The sequence below is a fragment of the Coturnix japonica genome, chromosome 18 (genome assembly GCF_001577835.2).
Source record: "Coturnix japonica isolate 7356 chromosome 18, Coturnix japonica 2.1, whole genome shotgun sequence".
NCBI lineage: Eukaryota > Metazoa > Chordata > Aves > Galliformes > Phasianidae > Coturnix > Coturnix japonica.
The window spans coordinates 6,468,443-6,494,050 of NC_029533.1; the positions used below are offsets into that span (position 1 = coordinate 6,468,443).

Sequence of the window (25,608 nt, forward strand, 5' to 3'; positions counted from 1 at the left end):
ATCATCAATACTTTAAACATCAAGTACCAAACTGATTGCCAAATGCAACTGCAGCGATTTCACTTACCGGAGTAAAAAGGAGCATCATGAACACAAGAATCAGGAGAAGCCATTGAAACAAAGAGTCTGCTTGAGCCCAGAGACTCCCCATGTTACATACAAACAGTGGCAGAAGCATCGCAGTTGGCCCTAAAACAAAAGACCAATGATCTGACTGCTAATATAAGCAGGAATCTGAAAAATGATTTCATAATACCGATGTGAGGCTGTATATGTTTATTCATCGTCAGTAATTTTGTACACAAGGCAAATATTAATAGCTGAAAGGCAACGCTTCTGGAGAGTATGTACAGAGCGATGTACAAGCGAATGGAAGAGGTTTTAAACTAGAAATTGATTGAACCACTTTATAAAAAGGAAGCGATGTTTTTTTTTGTCTCCTAAGACCTCCCTTAGAAATAACTTATTGCCAATCTTTAACTAAAGCAAAGGAGAAAATAAAATGTACAATAAAAAGTAGTCCCTGGAAAGTTTATAAAAAGTTAAACATATAAAATCGTAAGCCACAAACATTTATACAAAGCTAATACAAATCTTGGTTTTTGTTAAAGATCTATGAGATTGGTACAAAATATATTTTTACATAAAGGCTTCACTTAAGGTAAGCTCTCACTGCTACTGAAAGCGCAGGAAAGCGGTTTTAAATAGTCTGCTATTCAACTTATTTTCAAGTACAATGCAAAGAAATTGCAAAATGGCACTGTATTGCAATGCTGTATAATTAAAAAACAACAACTATGTTAATGGTACCATCAAAGAGACAAGACCTGTAAAGTTAATTCGTGAACATCTCGGTATGGAGTGAAACTTCTGATCATCCTGAAGCAGGAAATGCTACTGTTGGAAAATGAATGATCTGCAACTGACCTTGAAGAGAAATAACAAGGGAAGCCTTCCAATGGCAACGGACACATTAAGTGTGCATAGCTCCGTTGTTAAGCAGTGAGCTGCTCCTAAACACCGCGAGCAGATGCAGTTGGATAAGCTGTCTGAAACCGATCATAAATGCTATTATTAGCCAAGTGTCACAAAGCTCGAAACACCTCATCTGAGCAATTTGCTGGAGTAATTCTGATGGGCAAAATACAAAGCCACTTACTAGACAAATGAGTCCAATATACAGCCGTCAAGATGAATGAACCCACCTGATTATTTTCTTTTTTTTTTTTTTTTTTTTAATATATATTATTTTCTTTTTAGACGAGTGGGTATCCCAAAAGAAAGCTTTACGTTTTACATAACCTGATGGCTTACGCTCCCACATACAACACATACAGAAGTAACGTTTTTAAAGCCCTGATAAACAGCCACAGTTTTAAGGTATCACTCGATGCAGTTGAACACACTGCAGCAGGGAACAGTCATTTAAACACTGATTTCACTTCCAAGTACAGCAAAGCCTGTACAAGACAGTGGTATATCTCCTTATGGTCATTGATCAGTCATATTTTAAACAGGGCTTACTCCACCAAGGAGAACTAAAGAGAGTTCTGTGAACCTTGTTTTGCCACCTGCTTTTCCACCTCACCTGGAAATGCACCTTGACTTGGAACGCAGACTACCAAGCTGAGCCTTCCTATCCAACAGTGATTGCTTCAGGATAAGAACCAGCCTGTTCCTCAACAGCAGTCTTGTACCAAAATTAAATAATGCTGAACAGAAATGATATTTAGAAGAAAACCTAAAAAGCAATACAACAGTATGTGATGTGCTGCTCCTTTTCAGGTAGCTCTGAAGTTTAAAGATGGAAAAGCCCAATATTGATTCAGTTTGTTTATCCAGTATGTTAACATAGGAACCATGTAAACAGCTACATCAAGGTTAGTTGCCTCCCTCCCTTTAAAGAAGTGGGAATGGGAAACGCAAGTGATTTCATTCAGTAATTTCATTAAAATATTTCATTTTTTGCCTGAGATTCATATAGTGCTTATCTCCCAGGGACTACTACTTTGTCACAAGTGCCCCAACACCTGGGATGCACCTTGCTGCCTTAGAGGCCCCAACATTCACAGAGAAAGTCTTCCGAAAGGATTCAAAACAGTGTTTTGTTTTATGTGTATGTTGGTTCATGGAGAAGCTTGATGAGTATTTTCCTACTTCAGCTCCCGTCAGAAGTGCCCGGAGCCTTGGTGAAACTGACCACATCCTTAGACTGACATCAGTTTTGAGGATCTTTTGTAAATTAACAAGTCCCTTGACATAGAAAATTATCAACACTTTACATTATTATTATCTTTTTTTCTTTTTTTAAAACAAATTCCTTGTAATATTCCTCATCATCCAATATCCAGTCTTCAGTCTTTTCTGTAGCCATCTAGTCTGACATCCCACCAAACACTTACTACAGACCTTCTCCAAATTAATTATATGTTAATCAGCACAGACAAGTCTCTTTTCAAAATAAACTTGTTCAAACAACTGTCAGAAATGGAAAAAAAAGTCACCTCCTCCTCCCATCTGTTTGTTCCAATGGTTAATTGCCCTCCCTACATGGGTGTGGATTTGTTCAAACTACTGTTGGACTTTGGAGGCTAAAAGGCAGAGGTTTATTGTCTGCTCACACAGCATTTACAAATCAACCCGTCATCCTCCCAAGAGGAAAGTGGAGAACTTTTGGGCTGACACTAGAAGCATGTTGCCCAACCCTTTAAATACCCTCAACCAGCCTCTTCTGAGGTCTCCAGTTCATCATCCTTGAGTTGCTTACACATGAACCGAAGACATAAAAGTAACCGTATCCACGCCTACAACAGAGGCAGAATCTAAATATCCCCATCTAATGATTGTATTAACCCTCTCGACAGTGTTGCACTGACTTTGTTGGTAACACACCGTGACTTCTCCCAAGCTCTTTACAGAATTCCTTCCTCCCAAAATAGTGCCTCGTTGCAGCAAACACAGACTAATCTATGACTATTCATCGGATGATATAAAAATAGAGGTCTTTCAAAGCACTTAACTAAATAAAAATACACTATTCTCCACCTACGAACAGGAGAATGAGGTACAGATGTTAATACAACTTACAATCACAGTAAGGAAAGTTGAAGTTCAGGAGACAGGCAATTTTCCTATGTTCCAGCAACATGATCACACCTGCAGAGACGCTGCTCCAAGTGCTGAGCACATTACATCACACCTCTTGCCACATATGTGGGATGCTGATAAAGATTCACGTTAAGAAAACATTGGCCAGCATCACGATCCACAGGAATGTGCAGGTTCCACGGGGCAAAGCGGCAAGTTGGACAGACTGAAATGGAATTACAGCCTGGGGAAAGCTTTGGAGCAGCAGTACTCTTCTTAAAAACACATGTTGGCAAGCTTACTCTTACTTGGTAGCACACTGCTCGGTGTGTGAGGATTTCTAGGCAAGAAGCATTTTTTTTTGGTAATCACATGGTAACAGTAATATCTCACCCTTACCCTTTAGAAAAAACTACAATGGAACTTATGGTAAAATATTATCTAAAGTACGCTATGCAACATGTTTGGCTCAAGTACACTTAGGATTGCTAGACCCAACTGGAAAGTCTCAGAAAGAACCTCATCAGCTGAAGTGTATTTTGCTGTGATGTCCTTCTTTCAGCAAACACATTCATCTTCACGGTGTCAGCTACACAAGGCCTCTGCTGGGAACACATATTTGCATAAGGCCACTGAAAATACTGTAGGACAGAACACACGGAGGCACTTAGGTCTGCAAGTACTTCTATCCGTCACCGAATCCTTACTGATCACGAAGAGGCACACTGCAGGAAGTCATAAACCAGTGATATATTAAAGCGCTTCAAGAAAAGGTAAGGTACCTACATGTCACATCTGGTTTGTGAAGATAAGATAAACAAGTTTAACTTGCTCTCCTCCCCACATTCAAAGGACCATCATAGTGCTCTTATGTTTGCCATGGCTCCAAGACAGAGTACTTACAATGCAACAGAGTGAAACAGTGTACTGTGTCATTCACTACGCCTCGCCGCTGGACTCGTGCCTGCACCAGTACTTCCTGCCAGACATCTGAAGTTCCCAATCCAAGGATTTTTAAAGCACATCCTAGTCAAAACCCCTGCAAAGGTTTATGCTTAACAGGAAGAACATTACACCCAGGAATCCCAGCTTCAGATGCATGATTCCAGCGAGGGATTTAAGGGTTTTCTAGCTAATATTAGACCTGAGAAATTGTAAGTCAGCTACAGTATCACAGTCTTCATTACGAAGTCTGATGTGAAAGGTCTGCCCCCCTAAATTACTGCCAAAGCTCAACAACTGCAACAATTTCACTGAAGTTTGGACTTAGAATTCTGAATATAGAATGATTTTCTAAGATAATATGCATGTTCTTAAAAGGTCAAATTGAATCACTTTACAGGTAACTTAGACATAGGTCTGCTATAAAATTACAATTTGAGTCAACTTGAAGCTACACTGGGAGAGATTAAGCCTGAAATTCTGCAGAAATTGGCAATAATGTGTTCAGCAGCAGCTTTTAGCCATGTATCAAGAAGTCTGACAGGACCTGGATTTCTCTACTCCTGCTGTAAACTTCTAGTTTAAAAAAACAAACAAACAACAACACACAAGAGTTACTCAAATAAAAACGTCTTTTTGCACATCACTGTAGCATAAGCTGCTTGAGGTTGTCATGAAGGATGGTATCCTTGACATCACGGAAAACTAGTCGGATGTTCTCTGTGTTAATAGCAGTGGTGAAGTGGTGGTAGAGGGGCTTCTGCTGCTGGTCCCGGCGTTTGGTACGAAAACAATCCACCAGGAATTTTTGGACATCCGCTAAGCAGTGGGGATCCCCTTCAAATTGTGGAAAATAGTCTTTGATGCTCACTTTTTGTACTTTTTCCTCAAGCAAGTCCGTCTTATTTAAGAAGAGAATGATGGAGACGTTGCTGAAAACCCGGTTATTGACTATTGTTTCAAAAATGTTCAGGGACTCCGTAAGGCGATTCGTTTGCCGATCCTCCATAAGCACTTGGTCAAATTCACTCGAGGAAACAAGGAAGAGTATTGATGTGACACTGTCGAAGCACTCAAACCAACGTTTCCGCTCTGACCTTTGGCCACCTACATCAACCATTTTGAAAGGAACATTCTTTATTTCAAAGTTGTACTCGTGAATCCCTTTTGTGGGCCTTCGTGCCAGCAGTATGTCTTGCTGCGAGGGAAGATAATCCTAAAAAAATAAAGCAGTTTGATATTAGGACAAGTCACGGGCACGATGATCACAGCTGACTTGCAATTGAGAGAAAGCTTGCAGAGGAACAGCATGAGGCTTTGAACAAACATACACATGTATGTATATTTATATTCCAACACTGAAGCATTTTGCAAAGACCTGGAGTCAAAAGCAGGAAACACACCCAATGTGAAATCAAAACATTTACTGCCCTGCAGAGAACTGAAGCTTTCCATGTGCCAAATGACAAGCATTCATAAACAGCCCTGAAAGGTGCACTATCAGCTCCTCATACCAATTTCCCTCATTCTGAATTATTTTCTGCTTGATTCATCATCTTCCCACAAAGCTAGGAAACACATCTGACAACTATACAGGAATGCAGCAAATGGGGTCTAAAATGGGGCTCTCAAACCAGTATTCATGGTAGGACTCCATCCTAACTACAGGCAGTCAGTTTGCCCCATGTTCTCACGCCTTCTGCACAGCTGCCTATAGGCAAAAAAAAAGAACAAACAACCCAACAAAAAGAGCTGCTTCAGTCAGAAATTAAAGGCAATCAATTAATTACGCCAGAAAAGTCAAACCTAAGCAACTTGCTGTGTCTGTACCATGGACCTTGTGGATCCAGCTGAATCTGTCCCAAACACAAAAAGCACTTGTATTAATTAGCTGTGTCCCTCCTGTGAGCTCCCACAGCTTGGTTTTGTCCAAACATCCTGTGCAATTGCAATTAGTAGAACAGAAGGAGAAACAAGCAGTTGATGACAGCAGTGCTCTTGCAGTAGCACAGCTTAGGGAAACACCTGAGCCAGCTGTCCCTGTGGTTCTCCAGCTTGCCTTTTTTTCCATAGGCAGCATTAAGTTTCTGCACTTCTTACATGATCACTGTCAACAGATGCTTATGGAAAGAGAAATTCTTATTAGTCAGCTTTTGCTGGCATGAAATTCAACATGCATCATACTGGGTATTTCTTCATCCTAAGAATTACATTTAAGTCTTCTCTTGTTTAAAAGCTGCACCTCAACCAGCTGGTCGATGCTGATGTTTACAGCTTTTCTGTTCACTTCGTATTGAAACTCTTCCTTACATTTTCCAGCATTTCTCCTAACTTCAGAAGGAATGATTTAGATTTCAGAGCTGGAACTTCAGCCTCTTCTTAGTGATCTATGTCTTCCTTTGACTCTGCCAGTTACCAAACTGGAAGCTTTTATAAAGATATTTAAGATCGTAGTCCAGAAAGTCTGATTCAGCTAATAAGTTGTGAGTTAGGAGTGGGAGGGAAAATATATTGCAATTCAAATACTGGTAATTCCAAGTTTAAGAGAGCTAGAAAAGTTTGAATCACAGCAAAAATTGCAAGGGAAATGTAATGCTCCAAACATTTAATTTGCTTTACTTTGTAAGCTCAAAAGTGAAACTAGTTAGACTGTTTTGTTTGAACTCCTTGCTCTTTTCATTCGAGCCACTCAGGACTAGGGCACTGATTTTTATCACGGCCTGCAATCACAAAGTAGTTCTCTGAAGCACAAGATCCCCACCCTGCACCACTAATACAAATCCCAAGCCTGTACTACCTCTGTCTGCAGAAGAGTTATATATATAGAACAGTACTATAACAGTACTGTGTTCTCTTCCAACTGAGCACCAGACATGTGCTTCTAGGCCCTTCTGAAGAAAGAGAAGGGAATATGAAGAGTAATGGCATGTTTGTTAGTTAGTTACATTCATCTTGGGTTTTTTTTCTGCCAAATGCTGTTAAGAGAGGAAGGACAACCAAAAGCACACAGCAATATCAAATGGTGCTGGGTACACATGAAGGCATTTTGAGTCATGTTGACTGTTAGTTTTTTGGCAAGAGAGTTCAACACATATCCTACCTTGCAAACAGCACGTATAGGGTTTTCTATTTGGTAATTCAGTCACACATTCTCAAGGCAAAACCAGGAAGTCTTTGAAAAACTCAGGAGTGACTGATGCTTTTAGAAGTACATAAATAAAATCAAATAATAGGAAAGGCCTTGCATACTTTGCATATTGCTTTCCATATTGAAACAAGAGCAAACTCCTCTGGAAGCTGGCCCTGACTGTTTATTCAGTAAAGCTTTCAAGAAAAGGGCTCCATCCTAGAATTCCTGACAAATTCCCTGCACACTTGCAACCACAGATAAAACACTCTCAAGTGCTTTCAAGTTCTACATATATGAAGAAGACCTACCACATTTTAACCTACGTAGTTGGCTTCTCCTATGCAACAGCCCACAGATGAGTACACTGGAAGTCAAGTGCTTGCTACACAGACATTGTTTGCTTACAGGGGAGTAAATAAAACAACTCCTAAGTAATCTCCCCATATTTTAATGCTCTTTTTGAAGGACGGTTCCATTCTTTTCTCCCTCATACAGAGATCTTTGGGATACTACCAGCTTGCTACTGTAACAACTCTAAAGTAGCTCTTTCCTCACTATTGATCCCATTCCCTCTTGCACCCATTGTACTTGTCCTGTACCCACTCTTCCATGGGGACTGACTTCTTTGCTACCTTCCTTTTTCCCCCTTTTCCTCTTGCACAGATCTATTTGCCTGTAAGCACTGTTTTTTCCCGAGGATACATATTGGTAACGATTCCTAGGACCCCAACTCAACTTCTTTCTACGTCCTGCTTTCTTCCTGAATTGTCATCTTCCTCAAATTCACTACAGTCTACCTCCTTCAACAGCATTTCTTTCCGTTATCAGGTAGCTGGTTTGCCTATCACATCGCTGTTTGCCTACTTACAACTGGAATTTAAGGTATGAATAAGAGCCAATCACACCATGGAAACCAATGTCTCTGTGAGCTTTTTTGAATACATGTAGTCTGCACGGGCAGCAGAAGTAACAAGCAGTAGCAAGGAATGCAGCCGATCCCAGCCTCTCTTATTTTGCTGAGCTGATTAAATCTGAACAGCAAGTTCTTTTCCCTACATGCTGTTATCAGCAGCTCCCTTTTTGGCAACAGGCAAAAGAGCTCCCTTTTGGCAAGGGGCACGCAAACCAGAGGTCTATCTGTTTATACACAATTCAGTTGCAGGCCAGCCTCATTGTATCAGATTATCAGATAAAAGCAGTAAAATACTTACATTAATACAGTTTTGTTGAAACAATCATTAGATAAATCTTCCATATAGATAAGAACAAACCAGAAGAACCTATCAAATCTTTCACTCTTAGTAACACAGCTAACATATTTTTTCCCACCAAGATTTCATGTTTTTTGTGACGGCAGATCTTGAAGAATCCTTTGTATCTCAGTAGTATTTGGTCTAACTTTAAGCCGGAAATGCTGTCAATTGGAGTTCAGCACTCACACAGCAACAGCAGAAATACCATTTGAGTGTGCACGCACACACATCTATATAGACAAACACATAACTTCAGCACTGAAACTGAAACCAGCATCGTATTGAAAAGTACTCTACAGATAGCTCACTTTTCCTAAGTGTGTATGTATACACATTTTTAAGTCATTTTTGGACATCAGTTAATTTTAATGTGCTCAATTTTGCTCAATTTCCACAGAAGAGTTTTATTTCCGAGGTCTCAGCCCTCACATCGCCCTGTGCTGCTGACACGCCAATGATGAACTGCTGAGGTAATGAAGTAGGCAAAGTTAACTAAAGTTACTTTAATAGATACTAATTATATTTGATCGGCTTAAAAGCCCAGTGATCAAAGAATCCTTTGAGGAGAGGAAAAACAAAAAGCTTACCTGTTCTCCAAGTTTATCCAAGTTGTCCAAGAAATATTTTACGGATTCCCCCTAGAAATGAAAGCAAACAGTTACTTAGCAAGTGGCCCACTCATCTCAATGGCTTTATTCTCAAGTCCAGTTAATCTAAACTGAATGGTTGTAAGCTTTAATTACTACCTTTTTTTTTTCCCCCTAAAGAAGCAATCCTAAGAACACAACTGAAGTATTATTTAGTTAATATTTAACCTTCAAAAGCACAGTCAGCCACGTTTACATACTAAAATTCTTTCTAATTTTAGGATTGCAAGATAAATCCTACACCGTTATTCAGAAGAACAAGGAAACAACCATGCCTTCAGCATGAAAAGATGCATTCAATCCTCCCAGCTCTTTGAAGGCTCTGGGCACATGCATTCAGATACAAGGACTGAGCACTGGAGGCAAGTTGATGTATAGCTGCATTGCCATACGATCCCACTCATGTGTGCTGCCCCTAAGCACAATAAATGATGAGCAGAGGAGGAGAAACAGAGGAAGCATTTTACTAGGCAGACTTTCCTGCCAAAGATCAAGTTGGAGAAGAACTCCTTAGTCAGGGATTAATAAACTGAGCTCTGTGCTGCAATGACGTGTGATGCTGCATCTACTGCATGGGCAACCTTCCAATTCAAGCTATCACTATCACAGGAACAACAGTTCTTAATCACTCCAGTAACACAAAACTGAAGATTCTTTTTGTAACTAACTACAGTCAGCATTCCAGGACTCTGGGAGGGCACCCAGGAAGAACTCTCACAAGGATGCTGTTGGACCCAGAAGTACCTGCAATAGGTAATGTACCAATGGAGCTCAGTGAAAAGGAATCACAACAAAAACACAAGCTGCAACATAACTTACTTCGTTACAAACACACAAAGAAAAGCATCTGTGTTCCCACTCTGTGGATGGAAGAGCAGAAATTCTGACTGCATTATCTTGATGAGAAAACTATGAAGTAGCCAAGAATGGAACAGCTACATCCAAGCCAGGTAAGTGAATCAGGACAGCATTTACACACCAGCAGTAATGACTTCTCACTTGAATTGGGCTCAACAAATTTCTCTAGGAATTACATCAAATCTCAGTGTTAACCCATGTCCTCAAAGCAGCACCACTCTATGGCAAAGAAACAGAGCAAAAAGGGCTCCAGCAGACACAAGAGCCAGGCACCTTTGCGAGGTTCGTAGATCCTATAAGTCACTTAATAGAAGTAAATGCTGCACCTTTAATTGGGCAATTTGAACATCAACTTTTAATTAGGCAACAGCAAGACTTCGGTTGAAACAGGCTTTGTGCTTGACACACCTGCAGGAACAGAGTCCAGCACACATCTACCACTTTATCTGTTCTCTCAGCAGGGCCAAAGTGCAGCAGTGACACCACTCTAAAGCCTGTGGGTGCACAGCACCGACTGCCTGCATTAACTGCAGTGTTTTATTCTATTTTTTCCAGCATTTCAGAAATCTGTTCTAAACACAGCCCTGCAAGGAACGTGTAGGTGGAACAGCATTCTCATTTCATGGGCAATAAAAACACAACTGATGTACACAAACCTACCAGGAGCACTTTTACTTCAGGCTTCCCAAACAGGAGTAACAGGAACAAAACGCAGCCTTCCAAGTGCTAAACCCACTGCCTTTAGCTGAATGTTGTGGCAAAATAAAGGCAGACTCAATTTCTTGTTTAGGTTCTAGAAAGAGCTGAGAACCTTCCTCCCCCACAGGGTTATGTAAAAAAAACTGGCCACATTTCAAATTCATTAAGAGAAGATATTTATTCTAGAATACCTGAGCCTCAGGAGCTGCAGGTATATGTGTGTGTGAATATGTGTATTTTAATATCAGCTCCTTTATATACTACTTATGGCAATGCTTGTTCCCCAAAGCATTAACTCCACAGTTCTGGAATGCATGAATTACTGCCTCTCCTTCAAATCCTGGGGCTTAATGCTGCTCCAGCAGACCCGGCAGCTCACGCACACAAGCAAACCACAGCCCTCAGAGGTCAGCAAACAGCACTAGAAGCAGCTTCCCAAGGAGGGAATTTCTGGAAAGCACAAATGCAAAATGCATCGTCCTGCAGCAGTGGTAGTTGCTCTACAGTCACATGTCCAGCAACAGCAAAGTAACATGGAGAAAGCTGCTTAGGTTTTTAGGCTGCTGTGCAACAAAAGTCAATGGCAGATAATTATCAAGGTGGCAGCTCTGAAATTCAAGGGATTAAACTATAAAGGTAATTAGATGTAAAGACAGAGAAATTCAAAAAGCAGAGACATACCGAGCTTCCCTCAATGCTTCAAGATCAGTCACTGGGCTCTTTCCTTATGAAAGAGTTGTATCTTTAAGCCATTCACTCATTGACTTTTATTTATTTGGATGTCATTGAGAACTTCCAATGTCTTCAAATACAACTCATCTTTTCCTTCATATTCCAGACACCCCTCTAGATCATACAGCTACAAGCAGAAAACTGACTCATACAAAGACATTCTGACCTCGATATTCTCCTATTAGCAGGAAAAGCACTGCTAGTTTCAGATACCCTTGAACAGCAAGCTATCATGATTAACAGATTGTTATCAGTGTGCAGTACTGCAGAACTGAGGAGTTTTAATACGTATTAAATAAGCTTAACAAGGCAGCATCACAAAGCACACAAACAAGATTTCTGGTGCTTTGGGAAGGTGTCAGTCTCAGTGTTTCATGCAATAATGGAGAAGAAAGGAAAATAACAAAACAAACCAACTGAAAGACTTAACCCCAGTAATTGCTAAAGCCGAGTAAGAAGATGATCTGTCTGTGATCTTGCCTGACAACAGGTCCAAAGACAGCTTTCACACCAGGCTATTTCCTGATACCAGATACAGAACTAGATCTTGCACTGTAATCCAATGGCAGTGACTATATTTAAACAGCTGGACTCAACAAACGTTTGTGTGTTGTAAAATTTGCCCTCACACAAACTGTAAACTATCCGCTTTACCTGTGATGACTAGAAAAAAGAAGCTGGGTTTCCCCGTGCTGCCCTGGCTGACTGTGATCTACCTCTGCCACGTGGCTGCTGCTTATAGCCGCTCATCTGCTCTAACATTGCCAGCTGTGAAACAGAAGAGCCACCACCAACCAACCCAACAGCAGATTGGGAAACTGCAGGATCTTTCTGTTAAAAGAAGGCAACTTTGCCATCAAGTTGCTGTTCTCTTCAAACCCTCATTCTGCAGCGTGTATCATGGAAAGTCCAGCTTAAGATCTAGTTAAAGCACAGTGATGCAGTGAGCTCATGTCAGTTGCCTCATGCTCTCCACAGAGATCCCTGAACAAGGCACAAAGCCAGAAATAATGCATCTCTGATGCTATTTTAATGGTTAAGGAGATATCACAATGCTCCTATCAGACAGACAGGAGAGGAGATAAAAAAGAATACACCACACATAGTGGGTTTGATACCTACTACATAAAAATGAGGTTACAATCAATTGCTCTCAGGTCACACCAGCACATTCACATAAGAGCTTGTTGCATAGTACAGCACAGTTCTACTTTTGCTTTGTGAAGGTCACAGGTGTTGGGTTTTATGTTTGCTTGTTTTTAAATGCAGATAAACCCTTCAAAGTGATTTCTGCAGCTCAGCAAACTTCTCAAGTGTGGGCAAAGGCCACCAATGGCCTCACCTGGCACTGCTCAGCTCCTTCTGCTCAGCTTGCAGCACAGCCCTGAAGACGCCAATGTAAGTGGTGAAGTCAAACACAGGCCTCAGCACATTTCTTGTACTCACATTGTCAAGCAGCAGTTTTAACCAACAGCCACTGCAGTCAGTGCAGCAAAAATGAATGGCCTACATCAGCCTCAAAGATCTTGCAGTGTTAGATGACTGCGCTTTTGCACCTTTAATAAAGGACTAAAGAAACGTATTTGAATCTCAGATTTGAAGCAATTGCTTTGACTGCTTGTAGAAGATGCCCTTTTTACTTCAAACAAAGTGTACGTATTTCTGCTGCAGCCCTTCAGCCTCCTCCTGATTCAGAAAAGCATGTAAACCACAGGAAGTTGACTGTTAAATAACTTTACTCACAATTGTCAAAGTATTCCATTTTCAGAAAGGTTTGATTCAGAACAGCTTGTGTTCCTCCTGGAGCCTTGTGATCCCTCCACTTGAAGTCAAGCCAAGTCATTTTATTACGAACTCAGGAGTAATTCACAAAACACAATTAAATCATATTCTTATCGAGGTATCTGACATTAAAACAACTGCTTCCCTCACAAGACTGCAGTTATTTTAACTAGTCCTGCTTATGTCTGTACAATGAAGGGCCTTAAGTCCCATGTAATGTCCTCTTCCTGTAGCAGTGATTCACCTATAGGACACCAGCACATTTTAACTGCTGTTTTAATTCAGAAGACCAGAAGATTAAGAATCTTTCCTAACAAAACACGGTACAGATTACTGTCTGTTACCAGTACCTACAACAAAACAGCCATAAATATTTTGTGGGGAAGAAAACAACATGAAATACAGCAGATGAACACACGTTTTAAACTCCAGAAGTGACATCAACTTATTTGGTTTACATGAAAACAATATAAGCGATCATACATGATTTACTGATACCTTAAGATAACTACATGAATTGTAGCTGCTTTAGGGGAACAGAGACACTGTAATTCTTCCTAAAGCTATAAACTGAAAAAGGGGGAGAAAAAGTATCAAGTGAAGATGAAAGTTCAGTGGAACATACTGAGCTGACAAGACCTGAGAATCTGAAAGCCAGGTATTTAATGAGAACAGGAGATGCACCTTGGTAACTAGAGCAGGATGATAGCAAACACCAATCATTTTCTCTTCCTGACCTGACTTGAATTTCTGGGAAAAGAGAAACCAACATTTCCACATCTATTAAAAACAAACAAACAGAAACTCAAACAACCCAAAAAAACATGTACTGAATTTTCAGTAGTAAGCACAGGAACAATCCTCAGACGTGTATGAGTCAAACCAATGACATCTCCTAGTGAGAAGAGCAGGTAGGAGCACTACAGCTTCCCCTTCACCCCAATCCCCGAGCCTCAAAACACTGCAATAAAGAGTCAGATGATCAAGATGACATTTATGCCATTAACACATCTAAGCCTAGTTAAGGTATCCATCTCCAATCCCGAATTATTTTGATAGTTAGAGCAGTGAAAGCTAAGCCAAGTCCTACATCTACACATTAAATCTGTTTCACTAGCCTCAGAGTGAGAAACATCCCTGGGTCATTCTCAATTTTGATGTTTCTATTTTCTATATTCTCTCACTGTTCATTCCTCCCGGGGCTTTTTAATAGGGGTTCCTCTTCCAAACATGCCTCAGTTAAGATAAAAGGATGAAACTTCTGCATTTTCATACATCTAACTTGATTATTCTGATTAGAAAAAGCACAGATATGCTCCCTACTGTACAGTAACACTTCAGTTACTTGTTTGGTATCTGCTATGGCAGGGGAAAATTATTTACTCATCTGTTCCAACACTTGATATATTGCTTTCTGTTTAAAGAGAAAACTTATTGGCAGCATTTTGGGAGTTTACAATAAGAATATGCTTTAATTCCTTTTTAATAAGGCACTTTGAGAAAAGCATCAGTCAAAGCAATTGTCCATTTACTTACTGAACTGAAAGCCTTGACTAACACAGAAAATACATTTCCTTTAATTATGGACAATATTACATTAAAACCAGCATAAACTGACACCCCCACCAAAACAAACCACCCCATTTATGCCCACATTATCACAGCCTTGTGGGACAAACAGATCCAACATCTGACCCATGTTATATTGATTTGTCCCTTGGAAGTGATGGCAAACTGCTTTAAAGCAGTTAAAAGAACAGGCTCAGGAGGGCTGAAGCACAGACACCTTATATCATTACCAGACCTCTAAAGATGTATCTTCTTTCTCTCCAGTACAAACCATTCGAATAGTCAACTTAAGTCTGTTCTGCTTGTTTTCAAGATAAAATTTAAGTACATTGGAATTAGCTACAGGCTTTTGCAGTTCAGATACAGAGTGCATCTGCTTTTATAGGGGTACAAAACAATCTCTTCCTCCACCAATGCACGTCACAAATGCGTCACAGCTCATCCTACCTCTGCACAGCACTATCCTATTTCCTCTTTTCAGCACTTCCTGTGTGCAGCTCACATTGTATTCGCCTTTTCTTCAGAGCAATGAGAAACACATCACGCAGCGGACAAATGAAACCGCGTTCAGGCACACAACAGAGGATCTGGCCTCGAAAAAGAAAGGTTTAGGTCTTGATTCATGAAAGGTAATCTTTTGTAAAACCTTTTGGTAGTACAGCAGAATTTGGATCTGGAACAGCTGGATGCAATTTGGTGGAGGGTGTTCAATAGGACAAAGCTAAGAATGAACCAAGAAAGGGAGGAGTCCCACTGAGTTCATTGCACGCCTGATGTTTTTATCTTGTACAACAGCACTAACAGCAAAAGGTGAAGGAGTTTAAGAAGGGTTTTTAACCCAATTATATCCCTTTAATCTATGATTCCCTATTTACCAAGTAATCCAATTAAACCATAATTCTCAAAATGTGGTTAAGAAATGGAGGTAGACAGAGCACGTCAACCTGAGCACATGCACCGCAGCGAGACACCCAGAGACACCTGCATGGCTGTGCCCCAGCAGGAAGGAACAGTACAACAGGCCACCAGCACTCCAGCCTAGAACACACTGTGCCAAAATAAGGCTCTAACATCTGGCTGCTTCTTGCACTGAATATGGTTTTGAATCATCCTTCATTGATTTAAACATCCAATTTCATCTGATAGCTAGGAATCCCTCCCATCTCCTGATGAAGCGATTTAATTGCCAGCTTCCTAATAAAATTTGCTTAGAGATATGAAAATGCACTACAGCTTTTAGGCTAGAACAGAGATAGCTTTCCATTAAAGCCTACAGAACTACAGTTTCTTCCACGCACGTCCCTCAGTTATGAGATTTCCAAGTAATCCTGAAAGCCTACTTGGAAAGCAAGATATGCCATATTCCATTAGCAGCAGAGAATTTTAAGAAATGGAACAGTTTTGAGCTGTATGAAGTGATATTTGGTTTGTACAACTCAAAGAGCAAAACCCAAGAGCCTGCTGAAAACCTTTCCCACTGCTAAAAGCCCAAGCACAACACAGCATTTACAGTGGCATGCCGTGCATCCTTAGGACCACTGTAAGCAGTGCAAACACAGCTCCTTCCTGCAGCCTCTTGCAGGAGAGTCAGAGCCTTGCAAAGGTCAGAGCCAGGTTAGCAAACACCACAAACAGAATTTGGGACACAACATCTGTAAAATCAGTACATTGAACAAATACACTCATGTTTGCCAGAACGTGAACAGAAATCAATGCATGGCTGTAATTTAGGATACACTGTTCAGAAGATCAAGTACACTTCCTTCAAGAAACCATTCTCACTTGCTCCCTCGGTATTTCCAACCCACACTTGTCTTCCAGAACATTTCCTTTAGGAGAGACACTCAATACTTTGCAAATAGTTCTCAAAATTTCATTGATGAAATGATCTTTCAAGTCAAACCACACAGAGACCCAGCGAGAAGCCATAAAAACAGGCACTGATGGAGACGAAACAGCCACCTCCCAATTCCTATTTACACTCTGGGAAGCATCTATGTAAACTTCAGATGTTTTGCACACAAAACAGACTGGAACCAGACTGTAAACATTTGTTCCTCTTCCAGTGCGCTGACCCACTGGCTCCATGACTTCATGTGTTTGCAACTCAAACTGCATTTAATCTAACACTGAAGCAGCAGTGAGTCTGCAAATCCACCATCCATCATTTAGAGCTTTGCTTGCTTCCAAGTTGTACAAGATTGGCAAAAGTTCCAAAAAATATGAGAAGTATTTGGCATGTGGGAACACATCAGGGCTAAAACTGGTCATGTTGAACTTTAAGATGCTTGAAAATCCCGTTATTACATATTCGGTAAACCAAATCATAACATCTTAAAAGCAGAACCCTAAACTAGATTCTGATGCATGCACTGAAGTATCCCTAGGATTCAGTTTTATAACACACATTTGGTTCCTATTTCAGCCTCGTGAGAAATCCAGGAGACCAAATGCTTTTTAGTTCTTCCTCTGCCTCCATTAGCAAAACCCATCTCATTTAAAGTTCTGATATTTCTGTTTGCAAACAGCACTAAACCAACAGAACTGAGCCTTAGTACCACACATTTTATCAGAGTTTGTAACAAGATATCTAATGAGACACAGTGTATCAGAGTTCATAACAAGATATCTAATGAGATTTAGTGATAAACTTACTACCTTTTTTGAAAGGCCTACAAGCACCATTAGATGAACGTTCATTTAAGATGTAGTCAAAGTTGTGTCTAAAGCACTCAAGACAGTAGAATCTCAGCAGCTTCCTAAATAGGAGCAATATCCAAACATTTCACATCACTTGTAGAATTTCACACTGGAAGATAACCTATTAAAAGAACTATGCAGTTGTTGTACTGCTTCAAGTCATTTCTCTGGCATCATTAAACAAAGAAGATACAGAAACTCACCTCTAATAAAAGAAGAAAGTAGGACATTTTCAGTTCCTTGGTTAAACAAAAGAGGTGCATATACTACAGTAGCCAGTATAGTTGCTCTAGGGGTTCTCTTATGTATTAAGGTCAGCTGCACTTTTGTTTTCTCACATTTTCTTAAGCAACTTCCTCAGCTACCACAAGTTAAAGTTTCCTACCATTTTGCTGCTTCTGCACAAGAGCTACATGAGTCAATGGCCTCATACTAAGTAATCTCCAAATGGACAAAGTCCCAGCTACTGCCACACCAAAACTGTGTGAAGTAATGGTGCTATACGGACTGACACGCAGGTTAGTGACCAGTAAGGAAACTGGCTCCTAGCCCATGGTTATACCAACGTCTCACAATAGACTGTAGGCAGCAGAAGCAACAAAAGCTCATCTACCACTTTCACATAGATTTAAAAGAATCTGCTGAGAAAAGGTTCGTCCACTTAAATCTCATTCTCTGAACTCTTGGTTGGAAGTCAACTCAGCAACTCAGCACGCTTCCATGTGATGTATGTACTGACAGGACACAGCCACATCAAGACGGCCTCCATTGAAATGATCTCAATCCAGTCACATCTGCACATGAAAATAACAATTTACAAGGCATATATACACCCCTTTGGAGCAGTTGTAAAGAAAGAGCCACCCATACAGCACAACCAAGATGTCCATCAGTAAAACCAGGCCAGTTTACACTACAAAGGCAGCTGGCAACACAAGGCCACTGCTCTTCAGATACTCTGATACCTCTGTGCTGAATGGCTAACAGGCAGCAAAGGAAGAATGGCAGAAAGGGAAGGAGACAGACCCAGAAGCAGCCCTATGAAACACAGGAACTCACAGAGATTGAAACAGAAACCCTAATCTGAATTTGGAAAAGGATGAAAGTTGGCACTTTGTGTAAAATTAGTATTAAGAGTTCACTTGAAGGTAATTCAGCTCAGTTACAATATTATGATCAATCCCCATTACCCAAAGCACCCATTGACATGTTGGGAGGGTTTCTAGCCAAAAAAATAAGCCTCCTTACTGTTTGGCTCTAGTGTTAATCTCTATACAAAATCTTATTAATATAGATCAATGTAATCTTGTCACTGGAGCAGGAAAAAAAGCAGAACAACGGAGACTCCCAGTTTTCTCTGAGGATTTAAATTATTCACTTCACAAAAATGAGTTTTGTGGAAATTTGTGTTAGCAACGAGCTTTGATAAATCCTTTTAATGCAAAGTAAGGACAGAAGATGGCAAGTAGCTCTAACCTTTCCAAGGGTTTTAAGGAGTGGTGCTCACTGTACACATGCCATCTTGTCATGTGATGTTTAGCAGACCTATTGATCAGGGAAAAAGGGGAAAAGTAATTCATATTTCAACACTGACAAAGCAGCAGCACTCGCTATTTTTTATCCACAAAAATCCAAGCAACATGCAGAGTAATCACAATACCACTGACTTCACTGCTGCCTCTAAGACATGACTTCCTCTTTCTCGCGTGTGGATGCATCTGCTACGTCACGCAGCCCGGCCTATCTTCAAACCATCGGCCTTCTCAAGATCACTACTCTATAATGAAGTATATTTCAAAGATACATTGCCTTTGGACCAGAAAGAATGTTAAGTTTTGCTAGTACTTTGCAAAGGCCATCTGAGGATTGATTCTTTCCATAACAGCTAATTTAATGTTCTCTTACATACAATGGCTCCATCAATATTCAGAGGCAGAAGCTAGAAAAGCTCCAAAAGAAGATGAAATACAATCTTCCAATAAGCTGTACAACACTCTCCAAAAGTGCTACTCTGCATGACTAAAACTACTATGGAGAAGCGGCAGCAAAAAGCACTTCACTCTGAACACACCTTTTCCTGTCTTCTATAATCTGATCGAGCACTTGCAGACATGTCACAAAAGTAAACAGGACCCAGAGATAAACACATTTCCAATCGTCTTCATGTGCCATCAGTGTCTGCAGTTGTGGGTGAATGCTGATAGAATGAAATGCCATCACTGGCTCCTCACATTGAAGGATCTTGGCATTAAGAAAAACACATGTATAATCTGCAACTAGGGCAAGAAGCACATCTGAAGATCAACAAATGCTGGTAACAAACATCGAAATCCACCCAAAAGTTATCTGTACCAAGAACAAACTTTTCACACATTCAAAGCCATGCAAATGAGGAACCCAGCTCTCGTCCCACTTTTCCACTCTCAGAGCGAAGCAGGCTGTTTCAGAAGCAGCACTCGCATAGAATTGCTCTCCTCGGTTACTGGATTAACAGCACCAGAACAAGATGCTTCCTCAGCTGTCAGTGCCTGAAAGCAAATCTCAATGAGAACAGCAAACCTTTACAACTACGGAACGAAGGATCCCACGGGTATAAATATAAAAGCAAGGAAGTCTCTACTTAAGCACTCAGACATCCCTCACAATTTGTTCAAGATATTTCTGCTTCCCTCCTCCTCCAAATAAAGCAATACAAATTTCACTCCAGCACTCAAGCAGCAGCTTCCCAACTGATAGGAAAAGCAGCTTGCTTTTGTATTTAAACAAACCACTGGTCACACCATTAGGAGAATGGGGAGGTTTATCCAAGTCACTTCAGGAGATTACATACATACATTTACTGGAAATCAACTTGTAATGGGAAACCCAAAGCCTTAACGAGATGACAAAGCATTAGGGTGACACAGACTAACTCCATTGCTAATCCATGCTTGCTGTGGGACATGAGGCCATAGGAGGAATGCTCCATAGATGAAGAAAAAGCTTGAGGATGACCAAAATCCCAAGAGCAAATTACAGGATCTGACTAAGCTACGGAGCCAAAGTAACCTGTAGTAACTGTGTTAGTACCTAAATGGTTTTGGTTTGTAATAAAATGTGAAGGATTATAATATTGAACATCAGAGAAGTACTGAATTAGCACATATTGTGCTGTAAGCCGTCATTAGTTCTTTCCACTTTCAAAGCACTACTCAAGGATGAACTAATGAATTTCATAAGTACTGCTGTGTTACTGGCCATAAGGCCCCTATTTTTATATAGAGGGAACTAAGAGATATTGACTATTCCCATGACCACTTAAGTTAACGAAATGAGGAAGGACGCTAGTGAACTAGGCATGGAAATGCTGATTTCTAACTCGAAAATACAACCACATTCCTCCCCCCCTCCCTCACATTGCTATAAAAAGACAGAGCTGTTTCTTTAGGCTCCCAGCATCATCTCTGGTGCTACAAATGAAAGACGGAGAAAAACAAAACAAGTAGCTCAATGATCTCTCACGAATATACAGCCATCTTCACATTTTAACTACACACGTGTGTGAGCTTTCTCTTTAACCTTTCTTATTCTACACTTATCTGCTCAAGCTATAAATGGCATCCAGAACCACAAACCTGCATCCTTCCCTCCAGAATTCCAATGCAGATTTTTGTTTCACTCATTATCCATCACTGCTCTGCTCTTCATTTGCTCACTTCAGCCTTTGCCTTACTCCCCTCATAAGCAGTGCTTTCCCTGCCCTCCTGTCCGTGCCCTTATAATACCGGCCATGTTCTTCAGTGCAGCATCAAACTCAGTTCAGCTAAGCTCACTCATCACTCTGAAGTTAGAGCACACGCAGTCTTACCTAATTCCAGCTCCCCCTGCCCTCCCTCAGGTACATCTCCAACTCCCTTCTCATCTATTAGTCTTCATTCTACACCACAGCACACACCTGGACTCCCTGAACACACTCCTACAAACCTGACAGTGGATATATCAGAAGTACATACTGCTTTCAGGAGTTCTCTGTCATTCTGTTGACCACACTTATCTTCATAATTTAATGCCAAAGTGTACTAGGCTAACACTGAGACTTGATGTTTGGGCAGCATTTACACACTGCTTGCACCCCATGCAATGACATAATTCAGCTCTTTTCATGTTTACATCATGTGAGAAATAAATCCTTTCAAAAATCTCAGCACAATTTAGGGAATAAAGCAGTGCAAGTATAAATAGAGCAGATACCTGATCTGCAAAACCTATTACTAGGGCAGCACTCAACTATGAATAGCACATTAAGAAATTCTGCCCAAAACCCAAATGGTTCTGTGTGTTTTCTGCAGAGATCATTACGCAGCTTTAGGAACCTCCAAAACAAAACTTTCTTTTTCCCCCCCCTCCCTTCACAGATTCAGTAGAAAACATTTTCAGCTCCTACTCAAAATGAAACTCTGCACATGGTTCAGTTATGGAAAGAACCTACTCGTCAGAAACCCGAGGTGGCAGAAGAAGAAGCAAAGGAAAAGGGAGCTATTTAGCCTCGAGTCATCAAACACGCCTAATAAAAGACAAAACGTTTTTACTTAATGGATTTTATAACAGATCACTCCAGCATAGCAATTATGTCAACTACAAGTCACATTTGCACCAGATGAAAATCTTGAATACAGTCTGGCAATTACCCCTTTGTGATCATTTCCAATGCAAAAAGTAAGATGCAACAGGCCTCATTAAAAACCTGCTGAAATAGCACAGAACGGGTCGGGCAGGCGATAAGCCAGTTGGGCACCTCTCCGAGACATTCCAGGATCTGGGCAATACATATTTATAAAGAATATTTATACAACCTATTTAAGCCAGCCTGTGATTATACAATCATTCGTAATAGCTCAACAGGAGACATCATCAGCCATTGTTCAGATTCACATTAAGACAAAGGTTATTTTTAAGACATAAAAACACAAAGCCAGTTAGGTTTAAGAGACCAACAAGAACAGATTTAATCTATTTTAAGGTTGTCAAACCCCACCCTCAATCCTAAACAAGCCTATGCCATTGGCATTTACTACACAAGCCAACCAAACAATAAACAGCAAACTAAGTCTTGGTTTCCTCTTGCAAAATCAGCATGGAAATGGAACGAAGGGGCTTTAACTGTCACAGCACGAGAATCAAGACAATCCTTTTTCCTTTCCAACCCCACCACCGAACTGTATACACCAGTCTCAGCTGAGAACTTCATCTCACAAAAAACTCATTACATGAGAATTAACACAGACATCTGAAATTAAACAGGAAGTATACGGAGGGAATGTTTGCTAGATTGCTCAAATTGGAAGCGAGAAGGGAGTGGTTTTTAAATTCTTCTCATTAACCCATGCATATCTTTTCTTAAAGATCACTTTAAGTCTTCCCTCATTGCAAAGGATGCTTTTATTAAAAAAAAAGGTTTAAAGTAGAAAAATGTAAAAATAATCATATATTAAAAGCTCCATACAGTATGCTCAGTTTATGCTGAGCATAAAAAGTACTGGATACTTTGGCTTTCTCACATATTAAATGAGGACAATTACATTGGGTGTTTCATGTAAATCTTGGTTTTGAAAAAGAGTGGGAAGAAACGGAGCTAAATGCATGAATTTACAGTAACACAGTAACAAACAACCATCCAAAATGCTGGACTTCCATATGGAGGTCACTTAACAGAAAGAGCTTCTCCAAAAAGCAATATCTAAACCAGGTAACACACACCCCCCAGACTTCAAACACTGAAAAACAAAGCTTACCAACTGGAATTCTCTGCGCCTGTCGTACGCATGCTGGATCCCACTGTCTGCCCATAGAGCTCTTATGGCTGGGAGGTACTGTAAAAAAACCGCTGTCTCCACCATTCCCTGCACCACCGTGACGGAGCGGGTATCGAAAGCCATCATGGTATCTCCGTTACTCTGGTTCACAGGATCTCCCCAGGGGATATGAAGTTTCTCCCTGGCATCCACGAGGACTCTCACACCTTTAACAACACGAAAGAGAGCTGCAATTAGAATTTGTCCGCACCTACTATTTTCATAGCCTATAACTGCACAGAGTCAAACTATGTGCTTACTCTGTACCATCGAAGCTCGGTAAGACTCTAAAGACGGGAAAAAATCAGAAAGGTTCAGAATTATTGAATTAAAATGCTACATTTTCAGGTAATAACAAAACTCAGAAGAGTCGCTATCAGGAAAACACAGCCTTGAGAAACAGGGTAGCATCTGAAGTACAATGCTCCCCAAAAATGCCACCTTTAAACTACTAAATCCCCAATCTATGGTATGATGTAAATATCTTTCACATACTTTTATATTTTCCTCTGATCTCCAGAATCATTTTGCAGCTGTTATATTTCCTTGGCAGGAACACAAAACAAATGAAGCTTCTATATATTTCATTTCAGAAGATGTTAAACCACTTGATGGCTTAATTTTAAGGCTCCCTAGTGCCTACAGGGAGCACATCTGACTACTTTGTTACAGTGTTGTATTGAATTTAAGAGAGTTGACTGTCTTTAACTTCATGATGGGCAGACTAAACTCAATACAAACACAGAGCTCTCTGAACTGTGTGGTTTTACTGCTTAAGAGCAGCTGGAATTGCATTTACATGAAGACTTTCCCACACTTACTATAATTAATAAGAAAGTAAATAATCTCTAAGAGAAACTGAGCGTCTTCAAACTGTCTCACATAGAGCTTAGAGGGGGAAAAAAGAAAGTTGTGTTGATACCAATTATGTGAAATAAACTCCAGTATTAGGTTTGTGAGTGGCAAAGAAAAGGAAATCTAGAAAGTAAAAGCAACAGTAAAGACATGGAGAAAGATCATGTATTAGTATATACTAATATATATATATGGTGGGATAATGACCCCCCATAACAGGGGGGTGAAATAAAATGGTCTTCCAGGTCCTTTTTGACCCATGCAATTCTATGATTCACCCATACCAAAGTATCCTTCCAAAATTCATTCTCTTTCTGTCGCTGTTGTATCTGTCAAAAGTAACGACTGCTGCAGCAGATCTGCACTTCTACGTGTACACTTTTATAGCCAGAACCACCTGATTTATTAACAGACGGTAGTATTTCTGCTCGTGATTTCTACTTCCTTACTACATTTGAGCTTTTCAGACTTGATCTGAAGCACTGCTATGAAACAGCTCTATAAGAACCGCTGGGATTCCGAAGCCTCATTCAGAAGAAGGGCTGATACCTGCCTACGATTCAGCCTCAAGAAACACAAGGAAGATCGTACCTATGTGTTACAGAGCTTAAAGTCGGAACACAATGAGTGAGAAGGCAATGCTGACAAGGGGCTGACAGCCACCATGTGCCCAGCACCCAGCCCGGCTGTAGCAGCTCTGTACCCGCTGCTGTCAGCCCAACACCACCGTTCTTTCTACGGAAGCAAAACGCTCTCCGAGCTTCCTCCCCATCACGGGGCACGGCCCAGCCTCAGGTGCATCTCTTCCCCATCCACCACCGCTGGTTACCAGGAAACAGCCAGGAGGGCCGGGACCGGGCCGGGTAAAGGTGTATGTTTGGTGGCCCTGCCAGGCAGGGGGGTTGGAACTACATGATCCTTGAGGTCCCTTCCAACCCGGCTCATTCTGTGGGACCTCACGGGACACAGAACCTCCGTTCCCCCCCACGCGGCTCAGGGCCCGTCCCCGAGCTGAAGGCCCCAAATCAGGGCTGACATCCCGGGTCGGCCCGCAGAAAGGAGGGCGATAAGGACCCCGAGGAGCGAGCTGAGGCCGAGGACCCCCACCCAGGTCCCCACCCATGTCCCCTTCACCCTCAGGCCTCCCCCGACCCACTCACCCTTAATAACGTTGCTATAGATGGTGGCTCGGAACTCCTCACGGGCCGCCCTGTCCCAGTCCTGCCCATGGATGATCCTCATCTGCTTGAGGAAGGTAGACTTGCCGCTCTCTCCCGCTCCCAACAGCAGGATCTTAACGAGACGTTTCACGTAGGTTTTCTCCCGGTTGAGGCACTTATCGATCTCTTTAGACTTACGCTGTTGTTCGGCCTCACCGCTGGTCAACAGGCAACCGGGGAAACAACCCGACAACACGGAGCGGGACGGCAGGAAGTCCGCCATCTTAGCGAGCACTGCCAGCGAGGGGAGCGGCCGCCCGGCCCGGCCCGCACCAGCCCGCTCTCTGCCCGCGCATGCGCAGC

At 41.2% G+C, this 25,608-nt stretch overlaps 1 protein-coding gene across 1 annotated transcript; it reads right to left on the reverse strand.

Moving 5' to 3' along the window:
* Positions 1-261: 261 nt before the first annotated feature.
* GNA13 (G protein subunit alpha 13) lies at positions 262-25,608 on the reverse strand. The gene is made up of 4 exons (XM_015879752.2): positions 25,246-25,608; positions 23,171-23,397; positions 9,000-9,050; positions 262-5,245 (listed from the first exon to the last, which is right to left on the reverse strand). Exons 1-4 carry the CDS (start codon positions 25,526-25,528, stop codon positions 4,673-4,675), a joined length of 1,134 nt encoding a protein of 377 aa, XP_015735238.1. The 5' UTR covers positions 25,529-25,608; the 3' UTR covers positions 262-4,672.